Raw genomic sequence first — 15,124 nt, forward strand, 5'->3', positions numbered from 1 at the left:
GTCTGCAGTATGGATTACATCTCAATATAAAGAAAACAAAAATACTCACAACTGGACCTATAAGCAGCATCATAATGAATGGAGAAAAGATTGAAGTTGTCAAAGAGTTCACATTGCTTGGTTCTACAACCAACGCCAATGGAAGCAGCAGTCAGGACATCAGACGACATATAACATTGAGCAAGTTGGCTACAAAGGACATCTTTCAAGTGCTGAGGAGCAAAGATGTCTCCTTGAGGACTAAGGTGCACCTGACACAAGCCATGGTATTTTCGATCACCTCATATGCATGTGAGAGATAGACAATGAATAAGGAAGATCGAAGAAGAATTGATGCTTTTGAGTTGTGATTCTGGCAAAAATGCTGAAAATACCATGGACTGCTAAAAGATCTAACAAATCTGTCCTGGAGGCAGGGCAGACAGAATGCCCCCTAGAAGCAAGAAGAGCTAGACTTCATCTCACCTACTTTGGTCATATTGTCAGAAGGGACCATTCCCTGGAGAAGGATGTCATGCTTGGCAAGGTGGAGGGTCAACAAAAGAAGGGAAGGCCCTCAACAAGATGGATTGACACAGTGGCTGCAGCAATGGGCTCAAGTATAGCAAGGATCGTGGAGCTGGTGCGGGACCAGGCAGTGTTTTGTTCTGCCATGCATAGGGTTGCTATGAGTTGAAGACGACTTGACGGCACCTAATAATAACAACATCATCATTTGATATTTTATACATAGAATCCTTCAATATTACAACTCGAGGCTTGAATTTTTCTTCAATTCTTTCAGTTTGAGAAATGCCAAATGATATTCCAACTCAAGTATTTGCACATTTCATTATAATATTTTACTTTTGTCTTAATCTTTAGCTGTCCTTTGAAATCTGTTCAGGTCTTTTCCTTCATCATTTCTTCCATTCACTTTAGCTACTCTCTGTTCAAGAACAAGTTTCAGAGTCTCATCTGACATTCATTTTGGTCTTATCTTCCTTTCCTGTCTTTTTAATGATCTTTTGCTTTCTTCATGTGTGATATCCTTGATGTCATCTCACAACCTATCTGATCTTTGGTCTCTGTTGTTCAGTGCATCAAATCTATTCTTTAGATGGTCTCCACATTCAGGTGGGATGTACTCAAAGTCACATTTTAGCTTTGTTTAATGTTTTTGTTTTTGTTTTAATTTTCGTCATCTTCATCTTAAAATTGCATATGAGCAATTGATGGTCTGTTCTACTCTCAGCCCCTGGCCTTGTTCTGACTGATGACATTGAGCTTCTCCATCATCTCTTTCTACATATATAGTCTACTAGATTCCTATGTATTCCATCCATCTATGTCCACATGTATAGTCACTGCTTATGTTGTTTAAAAACATTAAGTAATGAATAAGTCTTTGGTTGTGCAAAATTCTACCATGTGATCTCTAGTGTTCTTTCTATCACCAAGATCATGCTTTACTACTGATTCTTCTTATTTGCTTCCATCTTTTGCATTCCAATCGTGTTTGCATGTTTGATCAACTTAAGAGTGCAAAAATTGGAAATATCTTCCATTTCTTCATCTTTGGTTTTAATGTTTGCTGTGTAAATTTGAATAACAGTAGTATTAACTGGTCTTCCTTGTAGGCATATGGATATTATCCTATCACTAACAGCACTGTACTTCAGAATAGATCTTGAAATGTTCTTTTGTACAATGAATGTAATGCATTCCTTTTCAGTTTATCATTTCCAGTAGCATACATGATTGTCTCATTCAAAATGACCAAGACTTGTCCATTTCAGCTCACTAATGCTTAAAATCTTTATATGTTCCATTTCTTTTTTCACAATTTCTCATTCTCCTAGATTCATACATTATACATTCCACATACTGATTATTAAAGAATATTTGCAGCTGTTATTTTTCCTCCATTTTGAATCATGCCCCATCTGCAAGTAAAGTTCCCAAAAGATTTACTCCATCCATGTTGTTAAGGTCAACTCTACTCTGAGGAGGCAGCTCTTCCAAATTGTATTTTGAACTTGAAGGGCTCATCTTCCAGCACTATGTCATATGCTATTTCACTGCTATTCATAAATTTTACCAATAACACATCAACAATGTTTCACTGCTATGCATAAGGTTTTCAGTGACGAAGTTTATTAGAAGTGAATGGCCCTGTCCTTCTTCCCAGTCTGTTTTAGTCTGGAAGCTCTACTGAAACCTGTCCACCATGGGTGACCCTGTTGGTATATGAAACAATGGAACACTTTGGGGTTTTCACATCCATGATCTCAATTATAATCACCATAAATTGTATTCGTGATAGGCAAGCATTGTTACTCCCATACTGTGAATAAAGAAGCCAAGCTCAGGGAGAGTGAGTAACTGGACCATGTTCACTGCACTTGTTAAGTGTTCTGGTTACAGGAAGAAGTTCCTGAAGGCTCCAGAATGATTTAGGAAGAATGTATGGAATAGATGAAAGTCAGAGAGCCTGGAGGCAGAGATACTAGCTAGAAGCATGTTTTCAGGAATGAAAATGTGAGAGGTAAAGTCCTGACCAGGATGGTGGAAGTAGAATGGGGAGGAAAGCATTTATAAGGACACATTTCAAATATTTCCTTAGCATAACTTGACTCAGAACCACTACTTGGCATAGCTCCAGGGAGTAGTGGGGAGGATGTTTTCAGTGACTGACTTACTGACATGGGCTAAGGGCTTCTTGCTCTGGTAGTAATAGTGGAGGCATTTAACCTAACCTTGCTGAGTAACAGGCTATGTCTGCTGAAGCTACTTTCCAAATAATCAGGTCCTTCCATTACCTTTGGGGATTCTACTCAATTGACAGGAAGTGTTTACCCTAAGACATGAGTGCCATATACAGGCCTGACTTAAGCCCATACCCTCACTCTGATTGGGGACCACTCCCAAAATCATGACACTTCTATGTGACCTTTGGCCCAATGCAAACCAGATAGGATAGATCTCCAATAGTAAGATAGTTGCATACAATGACCTTTATCACATTCATACTCATGTTTGTCCAGAGTTGATCCTATTATTTGTTTCAAGTACTTCCTTGAAACTAACACCAAGGAAGGGTACATCCACCCCTAGAGCTTCACCAAAGGAAGCCTTGGTGCACTCCTTGGTCCAGGCCTCCCTTAGACCTGAATGATGGATTTCAGCCACAAATGGGGCAGCCTGGTCAGGGCAGGGTGGAAAAGTGAGGGACAATTTAATAGACTCCACTCAATTCCTAGATAGTCAATGCCCTCTGCTGCAGATTGTAGATACCAAAACAAGTAAATGAAATCCAAGGTGAGCAACTGAAGATAAGAATGCATGCCATAAGCAAAGTACTATTGAAGAAAAAGAACAAAGTAGGAGGTCTCACACTGCTGGATTTCAAAACCTACTATACAGCCACAGTAGTCAAAACTGCCTGGTATTGGTACAATCACAGACACATAGATCAATGGAATAGAATTGAGAACCCAGAAATAGATCCATCCACCTATGGTCAGCTAATCTTTGACAAAGAGCTGAAATCCATTAAATGGGGAAGACAATGTTTGTTTAATAAATGGCAAAACTGGATATCCATTTGCAGAAAAATGAAACAAGATCCGTACCTCATACCATACACAAAAATTAACTCCAGATGGATCAAAGACTTAAATGTGAAACCTAAAACTATAAAGTTCCTCAAGCAAAAACTAGGGGAAAATTTAGGAGCACTAATATATGGCATAATAGACTATAAAGCATAAGCCAAAATGCACAAACAGCAGAAGATAAACTAGATGAATGGGATCTTCTAAAAATTAAATTTGTATGTGCTTCCAAATACTTTTCCAAAAAAGTCAAAAGAGAACCTACAGATTGGGAAAAAATATTTGGCAATGATGTATCTGACAAGAGACTTATCTCTAGAATTTATAGAAAATGCCAATACCTCAATAACCAAAAGACAAATAATCCAATTTAAATTGTCAGAAGACATGAATAGACACTTCATCAAGGAGGATATTCAGGCGGCCAATAAACATATGAAGAAATGCTCACAATCATTAGCCATTAGAGAGATGCAAATCAACACAACAATGAGATACCATCTTGCCCCAGCACTAGCAGCAAAGTTCAACAAGACAGAAAATAACAAATGCTGGCGAAGTTGTGGAGAGATTGGGACTCTCAGACATTGCTGGTGGGGCTGTAAAATGGTACAACCACTGTGAAAAGCAGTATGGCGATTCCTTAAAAAGTCAGAATTACAAATATCATTTGACCCAATAATCCCATTACCAACTATATATCCTAAAGAAGTGAGAGCCAGGACAAGAACAGACATATGCACACCCATGTTCATCGCAGCACTATTTACAATAGCCAAAGGATGGAAACAACCTAGGTGTCCATCAGCTGAGGAATGGATAACCAAACAATGGTACATATACACAATGGAATACTATGCAACCCTAAAGAATAACGTACAATCGGCAAAACGCTGCATAACACAAATGAACTTGGAGGACATTATGCTGAGTGAAATAAGTCAATCACAGAAGGACAAATATTGTATTAGTTCATCTTTGTAAAAGTCAAAGAAAGATTCGTCTGTGGAAGGAATTTTTCTTTGTTGGTTACCAGGGGTGGGAGGGGAGGGGAGGGGAGGGAACACTGTTAGATAGGTAGAGGTAGGTATGATTTGGGTGAAGAGAAGGGCATTGTACCAAATGTGACTGATCAGCATGATGGCATTGAGAAAGAGGAAGATACAGAGAGGTACATGGGAGGTACAGACAACAAAGATGTACCCTTTTGCACATACAGTACTGTGTTGTCAGTGAAGGCAAACATGGGTATACAGGGGGATAGATTAGTGGACAGGCTGAACTATTAGGTATGTCTATGAAGCGGGGAATGTACCCAAGACCATGTATAGGATTGGCAGACAGTGGTCCTATAAGTGTATTTGTATGATCTGTAAGAATCTCCAGGAGTATAATAGAGCTGACAAAAGACAGAGTTGTAGTCACTTCTTGGTCACAGCCAGCTACCCAGAGGGACCGAGTAGTTGAACCGGTGGGCTCAGGACCATAGCTACAGGGGACATCAAGCTCAATTGGCATAACGTACTACACAAAACATTGTTCTACCTCCTATTTTGGCAATTAGCGATTGGAATCTGAAAAGCTTGTAAGCAGCTATCTAGATGCAACAATGGGACTCTCTTTGTTCAGAGCAAAGAAGAATGAACAAAACCAAAGATTCATGGAAACAGTTAGTCCTAGGGATTGGTACACCATATGATCTTCAGCCTATATGACTATGAGACCAGAAGAACTAGATGGTGCCCAGCTACCACTGTCAACCACTCAGAGGGCTATCTATGTAGGAGATACTGGATAGAGAGGGAGAACGGTGTGGAATAAAACTCAAAATCATTTGGCAAAAAAAAAGGGGGGACCAGGTTTCCTGGTCTGATAGAGTCTGGTGAAACCACTGAGACTATGGCCCCAAGCTGCCCTTCAGGCCTGGAGTTGAACCCACACCTGTGGCTTCCAGCCAAACAGAAAGCAGGCATATGAGTTGAATGCTTACCTGAGGTAGATACACTCCTTAGAGAGAACAATCATGGGTGAAAGAAGGGCTGTTTATGTACAGGGAGACAGCTCAGGGGGCAGGAGTTCATGGAGGGATGGACACAGGGAAGAGGTAACTATGGGGAGGAAGTGGGAGGGGAGCTGTTGCATTGTGGTAAATTGTAGTCAATGTCATGAGACAAAGTATATGTGAACTGCTGTGTGGAAAGTGAATTTGCTCTGTAAATTTTCACCCAAATCATAATTTTAAGAAAAAAGTTAACCAAACAAAAAAGCAGAACCATAAATATTCTACATGACTGTATCAAAACTGGGAAAAAGAGAAAAGGGAAAAGCAGTGTCTAAGAGATCACCACCTGTATGTCAGTTTATCACATTGTGGTGGCTCGTGTGTTGCTATAATGGTGGGAGCTATGCTGCCAGTGTTTCAAATACCAGCAAGGTCTCTCATGGTGGACACATTTCAGTGAAGCTTCCAGACAGTTTAAGAAGGAAAGCCTGGCAATCTACTTCTGAAAATCAGCCAACAGACACCCTATGGATCACAATAGAATATTATCTGATAGAATGCTGCAAGATGAGCCCCCAGGTTGGAAAGCACTCAAAATACAGAATGACTGCAACAATAGACCCAAGCACACCAACAATGTGAAAATGGCACAGGAGCAGGCAACGTTTAGTTGTGTTTTATATGAGATCACCATGAATTGGTATTAACTCAATAGCAACTGACAACATCATCAAAGTCAGGAGAACTCAAGCAAGGGAAAATTTTCATGCCATGAGAAAAAGTTTGGATTCTATGTCAAATGAAACAGGGAGCCGAGAAGGACTTTATTGAAAGGAGAGAGCTGATCAGAAGAGCACTTTGAGGAGCTCCCTTTTGCCAGATTGGACTCAATTTTGTCAGATTGGACTGAGGCAAGGCTGGAGGCAGAGAAACCAGAGGATGTTGTTGTAATACTGAGCAATAATCAAAGCAGCCAGAATAGGACTATGAAGTATTTTTTGAATTCTGATATGTTAAGGGTACGTTATTTCTTGCAAAAAATACATCCTGAAAGACGTGGCCCTTGCCTTACTGCAGTTTACTGTTTAGATTTGCCTATTTTTCTTCCATTATGGCTCTCTGCAGGTACTCCAACAAAGCAGAGAGCATGGGTGACTGGTGTTTTGGAATCAGTTTTGAGCATGGGAAGAAAGTGGCAGGGAGCACAGAAGCTAAGTGCCCAGACAAATGTACCCAGTGGCAACGATGTCATCCCATTAAACTGTGTGTTCCTAAAAACTTCCCTGCTTCAATCAAAAGGAAAATAAAGATTGAAGTGCTACAACCTGAGGGCGGGGGGTGGAAAGACTGCATGCCAGGAGTAGATGCAGCAGACTCAGAGCATTTTTACCCACAGATTCATTTATCTTAAAAACTGAAACTGTGGAATTTTGGGAACTCAGAAGTTGCTTTCTAAGATATTTGACTTTGGTTTCAGGACACCTTGAACGCAACATTTAAACAATAATTATGTTATAATATAGCCTTGGAGTGGTTTCCATGAGATATCTGGACAGTGTGGTCTATTATAAGAAAATGAACTCCCACGTAGAACTACACTCCTCATAAGTCAAGATTTCTTTTATCTTTTGGTTCTTTGCTCTGCATAAAAGCATCTTATTGTCTGCCTGTGCTTTACCACCTAAAGTGTGAAAATCTCAGAGTTCCTGTTGAGGTGGTTTCCTTGTACCTCCACAAAATGTCCCATTGAGAGATGCTTGATTGGGCCTATACTTCTTGGCTTCAAAGTCAGACCTACATTTCCTTTGTCTCAGGAGTTAATTTTGAAAATTTCATTTTCATTTAGAGTTGTTAATTCAGATAAACATCTGTGGTGGTTAAGTTTCTGTATCAACTTGGCTGGGCCCAGTTGAGTGGCCGGGCAGCTGAATGTAGTTATTCCCCATGGTAAGATTGGTAATCAACTCCATGGTGGAATCTATTGGAGCAGCTGAGTAGCTGCTTTGGGTATGTGGTCTGCTTCCCGTATATAAGAAACAACTTTTGGAATGATCTCGAGCTTATGGCACACTTGAACCCTGCATGTAGCCATGTAATTGTTCAGCAGCCTGCCATGCTCTGCTGACCTTGGGACTTTCAATGGACTTGAATTAATGGCCTGCCGTGTGGTTTGGTAACATCAGGACTGTGCCAAATTTATTTGTAGACCTTGGGCTTGTTAGCCTCAGGAGCCAGTAGCTGCCTGAGTGGAGAGATGCCTCTAGCTTCAGTGGGCTGGGAGCAGGAGACAGAGCTGAAGCCCAAGGGGCTTCCACGCAGCCCCTAGAGCCTGGCATTTTGAACTCGGACTTCTGGCCTCCTGAACTGTAAGAGAATAAACTCCTGTTTGTTAAGGCCATCCCATTTGTGGTATATATTCTTGTCAGAGTGGCACTAGGTAACCAGAACAGTATCTCAAAAGCATTTACTGGCTTCAGACAGACTGATGGAGAGTGCGTGAGAGTGTGAGGGAGGGTGCTCACCACTCAGCAGTCTGCTAAGCACAGAATGGAGCTGGGAACAAAGAAGTGTCCTCCTTCATCACTCAGCTCTGTCATGAGCATCACTAATATCACCTGTGGCAATGAGGAAATCAGCTCTATAGTCACATTCTTTCAAAGCACAATTTAATCAGCACTTCTGCAAACTTTGGGAAAGAGTTAATAATCACTTAAATTTTTTTTTCAATATGTATAGGAACGGTCTTTCATTGCTTTATATACTTTGGCATGGGATTTAAATTAGCTGAGAATCATAAAATCTTGAGCATTCAGTGCTGGAAAGAACCTAGCCAAATTTCCCTGGAGTAAATGAGGAAATATATGTAATACTCCTCACACAGGACCTGGCACATTGTAAATCCACAGTAAATGCTTAGTTGCTGCCTACTCTCCCCATGTGATGAAGAAACTGAGAGGTTCAGCAAGTTGCCCAGGGCTACACAGTTGGAAGGTGCCAGAGCCAGGATTAGCATTCCAATCTTGTTCACAGTCCAGTTCTTTCTCCACTGTTCTATTCAGGGCTGGAAAACATTAAATGCTATAGCCATATTACCTTTCCTATTAATATTGCCGTCTCCAGCAACCCTGTCATATAACTTCTTATACTTCCATAAGGGACCACTGGAAACTGGGCAACCAACACAATTTTCTCCTGGCATTCATCACAATTTCCAATCTGGTCCTCTCATTCCCTACAAGCAATAATCCATCTTCCAGAAGTCATTCATTCATTCAAAATATATTGAGCCCGTTCTTTGCACCAGGTCTTGAAACTAAGTAAACCAAATGGACTTGGTTCCTGTCTTTCCAAAGCTAACACACTCATGTAACTGTGTAATTGCCAAGAAGTCATTAGGAGAATTGGGTGCTGTGAATAACCATGCCATTGAAAAAGCAGAGAATCTCATTCTCTAGGGGCTTCTTGTTCAATGTCTTCTTTTACTGAGGCTCCTTTGAAACCCAAGAAGGCATGTAAAATAAAATTATTAAAAATGTATTATTAATCCAATGAATATGTATTAAACATCTGCATCATACTAGATGTTGTGCTAGATTCCAGGATTGCAAAGGTAAACACAATTCAATATCTGTCCTTAAATTTCTCACAGTCATGTTGAGGAGACATACAGGGAAAAGGGAATTGTCATACAGTACAACCAGGGCTGTGATAGGGGTAAGCACAGGGAACGTATATAGACTAGGACCACTTCACAGAAGGGAAGGCTCTTCTGAGGAGGTGATGCTGGAGTAGAGTTCTAGAACATGTGAAGGGATTATTCACTTAAAGAGGGGGAGGAAAGTATTCAGCTGAGCAAAACCTATATGCAAAGGCACAGCAACAAGAGAGCATGCTGTGTTTAAGAAACAGCAAGTAGTATGTAGAACCAAGACTGTATGGGACAAGGAAACCAGATAAGACATTCATACCATGTTTTCAGGTCCTAAAACCACGTTCACATCAGATTCATACAACCAATGATCCACCAATATTTATAGAGTTACTACTGCTTGCGAGGCAAGTTGGTGGGCCCTGCAGAGGGTGTGGAAAAGAGTCAGACATGAATCCGGCCATCAAGGAGGTCACAGATTAGTAGCATTGATAACATGTGCCCACGTTAATTACAATTTGAACAAATGAGCCTGAAGTTACAAATAAAGCACCATGGGGCCTTAAAGGAGGGAGCATTTTCAGCTGAGAGGATGGCATACTTACGAGAATATGGCACATGGCCTTTGAAGGTTAGATGATATTTGGATGTGTGGATTTGTGGGGGGATGACTTCTAAGGAGTTATGCATTAAACACTAATTAAAAAAAAAAAGTTGCCATTGAGTCAATTCCAACTCATGGCAACCCCATGTGTATCAGAGTCGAACTGTGCTCCACAGTTTCCAATGGCTGTGATCTTTTGGCTATATATTGCCAGGCCTTTCTTCCAAGGCACTTCTATATGAATTCAAACTGGCAATCTTTTTGTTCATAGTCAAGCACTCAACTACACTACCCAAACCCAAAACCAAACCTTTTGTCATAGAGTCAATTCTGACCCATGGCAACCCCATGTTATTACTAGCTAGAACCACTTCATTAAGCTTTTGTGGCTATAATCTTTACAAAAGCAGATCACTGGAATTTTCTTCTGGGTTGCTGTTGGGTGGGTTCAAACCATCAACCGTTAGGTTAGCAGCTAATCCTAAATGCCTTAAACTCAACTCACTGCCATCCAGTCAAATCCAACTCAGCGACACTTCCTTGGGTTTCCAAGGTGGATCACTACGGAAGTAGATTGCCCAACGTTCCTTCCAAGGAGCAGCTGGTGGGTTTGCAGTCAAATGCCTTAGGCATTATGCCACCAGAGCTCACCACACAAAGACCAGGGCTTCTATTTTAATTATAATTTTAAATTGTAACAAAAGAGAAGCACAAAATGAATGAGAGCACAGAACCAGTCATTGGTTTGAGAGGAAATATCAGGCAAGGAGGAATTCTGGGAAATAAGGCTAGAAAATAATATACTGAGACCAGAGGTCAAATGACTTTGAATGCCAGGCTAAGGGGTTTTGAATGGATCTCTTAATTTTTCTGAAAAATTGCCCTCAGTATTAGTGTAGGTGTTATCAGCAGATGGTATAGTAGAAAGAGCATGCATTTTGGATTCAGAAAGACTTAGCTTTGAATCCTGTTATTGCCAGTCATAAACCATGTGTGCTTCAGTATGTCACTTAACCTCTCTGAGCTTCCATCTCATTATTCTTAAAATGAAATGAGAGTACTCCCAATAAAGTACCCGAAACATTGTCTAGCAGAGAAAAGCAATCATTGGGTAGTGTTTTCCTTTCCTTTGTCACACATGGAAAAATCATGCCACAGAGAGTTTCAAAGTACCTTGGCTAGGATTGCCCACTACTAAGTTAGTGGTAAACATAAACACTGTGCACCAGACTCTGTGGCTATAAGATGTGTTACTTAGAAGCTAGATTGTCCCTTAGGGATCAGAGATTGATTTGGAGCACTTAAAGATGAAGGGAAAATAATGTGGCCATACTCATAGAAAAAGCCTTCCTTAGTAACCCTTTGAGGTCATTGCCTATCAGTACGAATTTTGATTCCTTCCTAAACTTGCCTGTATATTAGAATTAGCAAAGGGATAAGAAAATATATAGATTCCCAGGCTTCATCCTAAACTACTAAAATAGACTCTCCAGGGATAGGAGCAAAGAATATGTAATTTCATTAGCTTCCCAAGTATGTCTGATGCTTAACCATGTTTGAGAATCACTGGTCTAGAGACCTGCTCTCTTGGTCTCTTCCTTTTGCTCCTCAGTGGGGCAGAGAATCCTCTACACCAGTGCTTCTGGAATTGTGGCCTGTAGACCAGCAGCATAACTATCACTGGGGACTTGTTGTTGTTGTTGTTATGTGCTGTGGAGTCGGACCCAACTCATAGCGACCCATCCTTGGGTTTCCCAGGCAGTATCACTATGGAAGTAGATTGCCCAACCTTCCTTCCGAGGAGTGGCTGGTGGGTTTGAACTGCCAGCCTTCTGGTTAGCAGTCAAGTACCTTAGGCACTATGCTACCAGAGCTCCCTGGGGACTTGTTAGAAATATAAATTATCAAGCCCTACTCCAGACCTATGGAACCAAAATCTCTGGGCGTGAGGGCCAGCACAGGTTTTACTAAATCCTCCAGGTGATTCAGATGCACCCTCAAGTTTGAAGACTATGGCTCTATGCTCTTCTGGGAGGTTCTCTAGTAGTGTACTAGGAGCTCCAGAGAGTCTGGCAGAAGAAATTCTGCAATGCATGAGAAGGATAGTCACAGCAGCAATGTTGGGTGGCAGGAGGAATTGCAAAAAAGAAAGGGAGAAGGAGCCCCACTATCTTGGGATATGGGTTTGTTTGCTTGTTTCATTTGTCTTGATGCCAACAACCTTGTTATGATGTAGGATGGTGGTCTGGTCCCTTGGTGGAAAGACCACACCATAAGTTAAGCAAATTGATTACTGTTTCTCAGAACTGTGTGACCTCTGGCAAGTGACTTCACCTCTCTGAGCCTCACTTTCCTCAGATGCAAAATTCAGGGCCTGGAAGATGGGACGATCTACTTCCATAAAGATTTACAGCCTCAGAAACCCAATAAGGGTCGCTATGACTCGAAATTGACTCTCGCTATGACTTGAAATTGACTCGATGTCAGTGAGTGTGTGTGGACAGAATGATTGCTAAGTATTCCTTTAGCTGTAATTTTCTATAGCACTGCCCAAAGGAACTGAAATTCACATTTGGGGTGATTCCTGAGTGATCCTGTCCTCTTCTGAGGACCAGCAAAACCTAAAACAGAGGGACTGCTTATGGACCTCAGGCCAATGCTTCCTTCCTGGAAAGTTCCAGCATCCTGAGGCAGTGCATAGGGGAATTCCAGACCATCTGGATGTGAAAGAATTGCTGTCATCTACCCGTGTCACAGGAGCCTGCCTTCCGGAGATAGCGTTATGTCACTTGATAGCTCACTTTGACCTGGAAAGCTCTTCAGTAATCATGGAGACGGGAGGGGGGATGGCATTAATACGTAGACTCAGGCCTTCTTTTCTCTCTGTCTCCTTAGGAGATCCCCAGCTGCCAGTCAGCCTCCTGTCTCCAAAGTCAACCTACAAGGTAGGCCAGGCCATGAGGTCTATCTCAATGTTTCAAAATATAAATGTGTCTCTTATTCAGAACCTTTTTATAGAATTATAGCATTTGCTTGCATATCTCAACCCCAAAATTGTGTCTCTTGGTGACTCTTTTTCAAAAGCATAAGAAGGTGTACTCCACATGAAACCAAGCTAAAACTAGTACTAAATAATTTGCCCATCATATGCCCAGGCTTTCAGAATATGTTGAGTATGTGGGAACGTTGTTTCCAGAATAGGAGCAGGATGTGGAACTGTACTGATAGTAAAACTTGACCTTAGCTTTTTGGCTCTGATGAATTCTAGGAGAGCTAAGCTCAAAGTGCCCTGAGGTACCTCGCACTGACCTGAGAGCCCCATAGCAGGATGTGTTAGTGGTTTTCCTCTTAACGTCAACTACAGGTCCCACTTGAGTCTGCATCCTTTTCAGGTGTGAAACTAAAGCACTTACCAGGTCACAGATCATTTCTCTTGGAGGTCATCCAACTTTGTTCCTCAAAGGTGTTTTTTAAAGAGACGTAACCTCTCATCTTTCAGTCCTGCATGATTGCTTTTCATGTAGCATTGAGAGCAGCTAAAGGAAGGGCGACCTTGAAGAAACACCATGAAGATGTGTTGAACATAAATTTTTCTCTACATAAAATGCAATTGGATAGATGGCATATTTTGAAGCCCAAAATGGAGTTGTTTCCCTTGAATCTGTCCCCACTATTGTAGCAGTGGATTTGAGTAAAACCACAGGAAGAACACCAAGATGAACTCATACTGAGATTACCTAACACATAACCTCACCTCGTACATTTTTCTATTTCCAGCAGTGCCATTCCTTCTGCTTTATACTTACAATCTTCCTTTTTTGTTGTTGAGTACTCTTGCTAGTATCAAGTCCATAAGTATAGTGAAAATATTAAAAAAAGCCCAACTCCTTAAAGAAGGGAACAAAGGCAATAGATTCCATTGGCTCATTGGCCTCTGAAGTACTTCTTGTTGTTGTTATGTGATTTAAAATTTTTTTTCCCTATGGGACAAAATCTGAGAACAAGAATAAAAGTTAGAGAAAGATATTAAGTAAGGGTGAAGTTATATTTAGAGCACTATGATATGAAACAGAAAAAATTAAATAGTACTTAATCTGTAGACTCTAACAGCCTGGCATTTTGGACATACTATATTCTTTCTAAGTTTTAGAAAAAGAAACCAAATAGAATGCTTTAATATGTAACTAGTATTCCATACATGGAGATCAAAGGAGATAGTTCTGAAACTCCATCGTGTCATCAAAGACCTCCCAAAGAAACTCCGGCTCCAATTTCTTGTTAGCAGAATTTACTACAATGATTTTGACATTAATTTTAGTTAACTGTTTTCTTTTTCTTGTCTTGAATTTTGACAAATATTAGGAGAGTGTGTGATCCTTATAGTACTATAAATTAACTCATTAACCAAAGATCCTGTTGGGAAGATCATTCTGTGATTATTGGCACAGTCATTACAACTTGGCGCCTAGAGATTCTTTTGCTAAATTCTTTTTCAAACCGTGGAGCAAAGAAATGACAATACCACTTAGGCAATTTGTTTTCATCTGTCTTTGTGGCAAACTACAAAAATCCTGGCTTTTCATTGGGAAGAAAATGTAGCGATACCAATTATTACGTAATTATATGTTTCAAAATCTTCTTAACGTTTAACCACAGTCAGAAAAGGGAGGGGGAGACACACATCCTGTGTTTTGTTCTTATTATCAGTTTAAATAAGTCAGGCAGATTTTTCCTGTTATTTTAATATTTATCAGCATATGACAAAGAGGTGTGTTTAAATAGACATTTAAAGGGGAATAAAAAATAAGTGGCTTAGAGCATAGTGAAATTCAAGAGCTGGAATGCTGCTTTCAAATATGGTTTTTCATAATAGTAAGATCAGATTTCCATATATGAGTAGAGAAGTTGAACTCATGTATTTCAATTGAAATCTAAGATAAAAGATGCTGATATTCCCAATAATTTAAACAGATTAAGCCACAAACCAGTTTATTAGCAAAGCTACTCTATGGAAGCAAGTTTGAGAGGGAGGAGAAAAGCCTTTCTTTTTGAAAGGGCTTATTTATTTATTTATTTTTGAGCATCTAAATGAAGTTCATTTAAAAAGTTAATTGTCAGAATGGTGAAATTGGTGCACTTAGTCTAATTAATCATTAACTGAAATAATTCATTGGGGAAATCAGAGTAAATCCCTCAGTCCGAAGTATCTTTCTTCCCCTGGTTTACTCTAGATTATTCTTCTCTGCTCTCAGGGCTCACCACAAATATTCCTC

The 15,124-nt window shown here is 40.4% G+C and overlaps 1 protein-coding gene across 1 annotated transcript in view; it reads left to right on the plus strand.

The window, feature by feature from the left end:
• The window catches only part of PDE4B (phosphodiesterase 4B), a 674,506-nt gene that overhangs the window by 458,605 nt on the left and 200,777 nt on the right, over window positions 1-15,124 (plus strand). The window contains exon 5 of the mRNA XM_007959243.2: window positions 12,747-12,796. Coding sequence (XP_007957434.1) covers window positions 12,747-12,796 — 50 coding nt within the window. The remainder of the gene's footprint in view (window positions 1-12,746; window positions 12,797-15,124) is intronic.

This window comes from Orycteropus afer, unplaced genomic scaffold (genome assembly GCF_000298275.1).
Source record: "Orycteropus afer afer isolate SDZICR_OR568_19922 unplaced genomic scaffold, OryAfe1.0 scaffold00016, whole genome shotgun sequence".
Lineage (NCBI taxonomy): Eukaryota > Metazoa > Chordata > Mammalia > Tubulidentata > Orycteropodidae > Orycteropus > Orycteropus afer.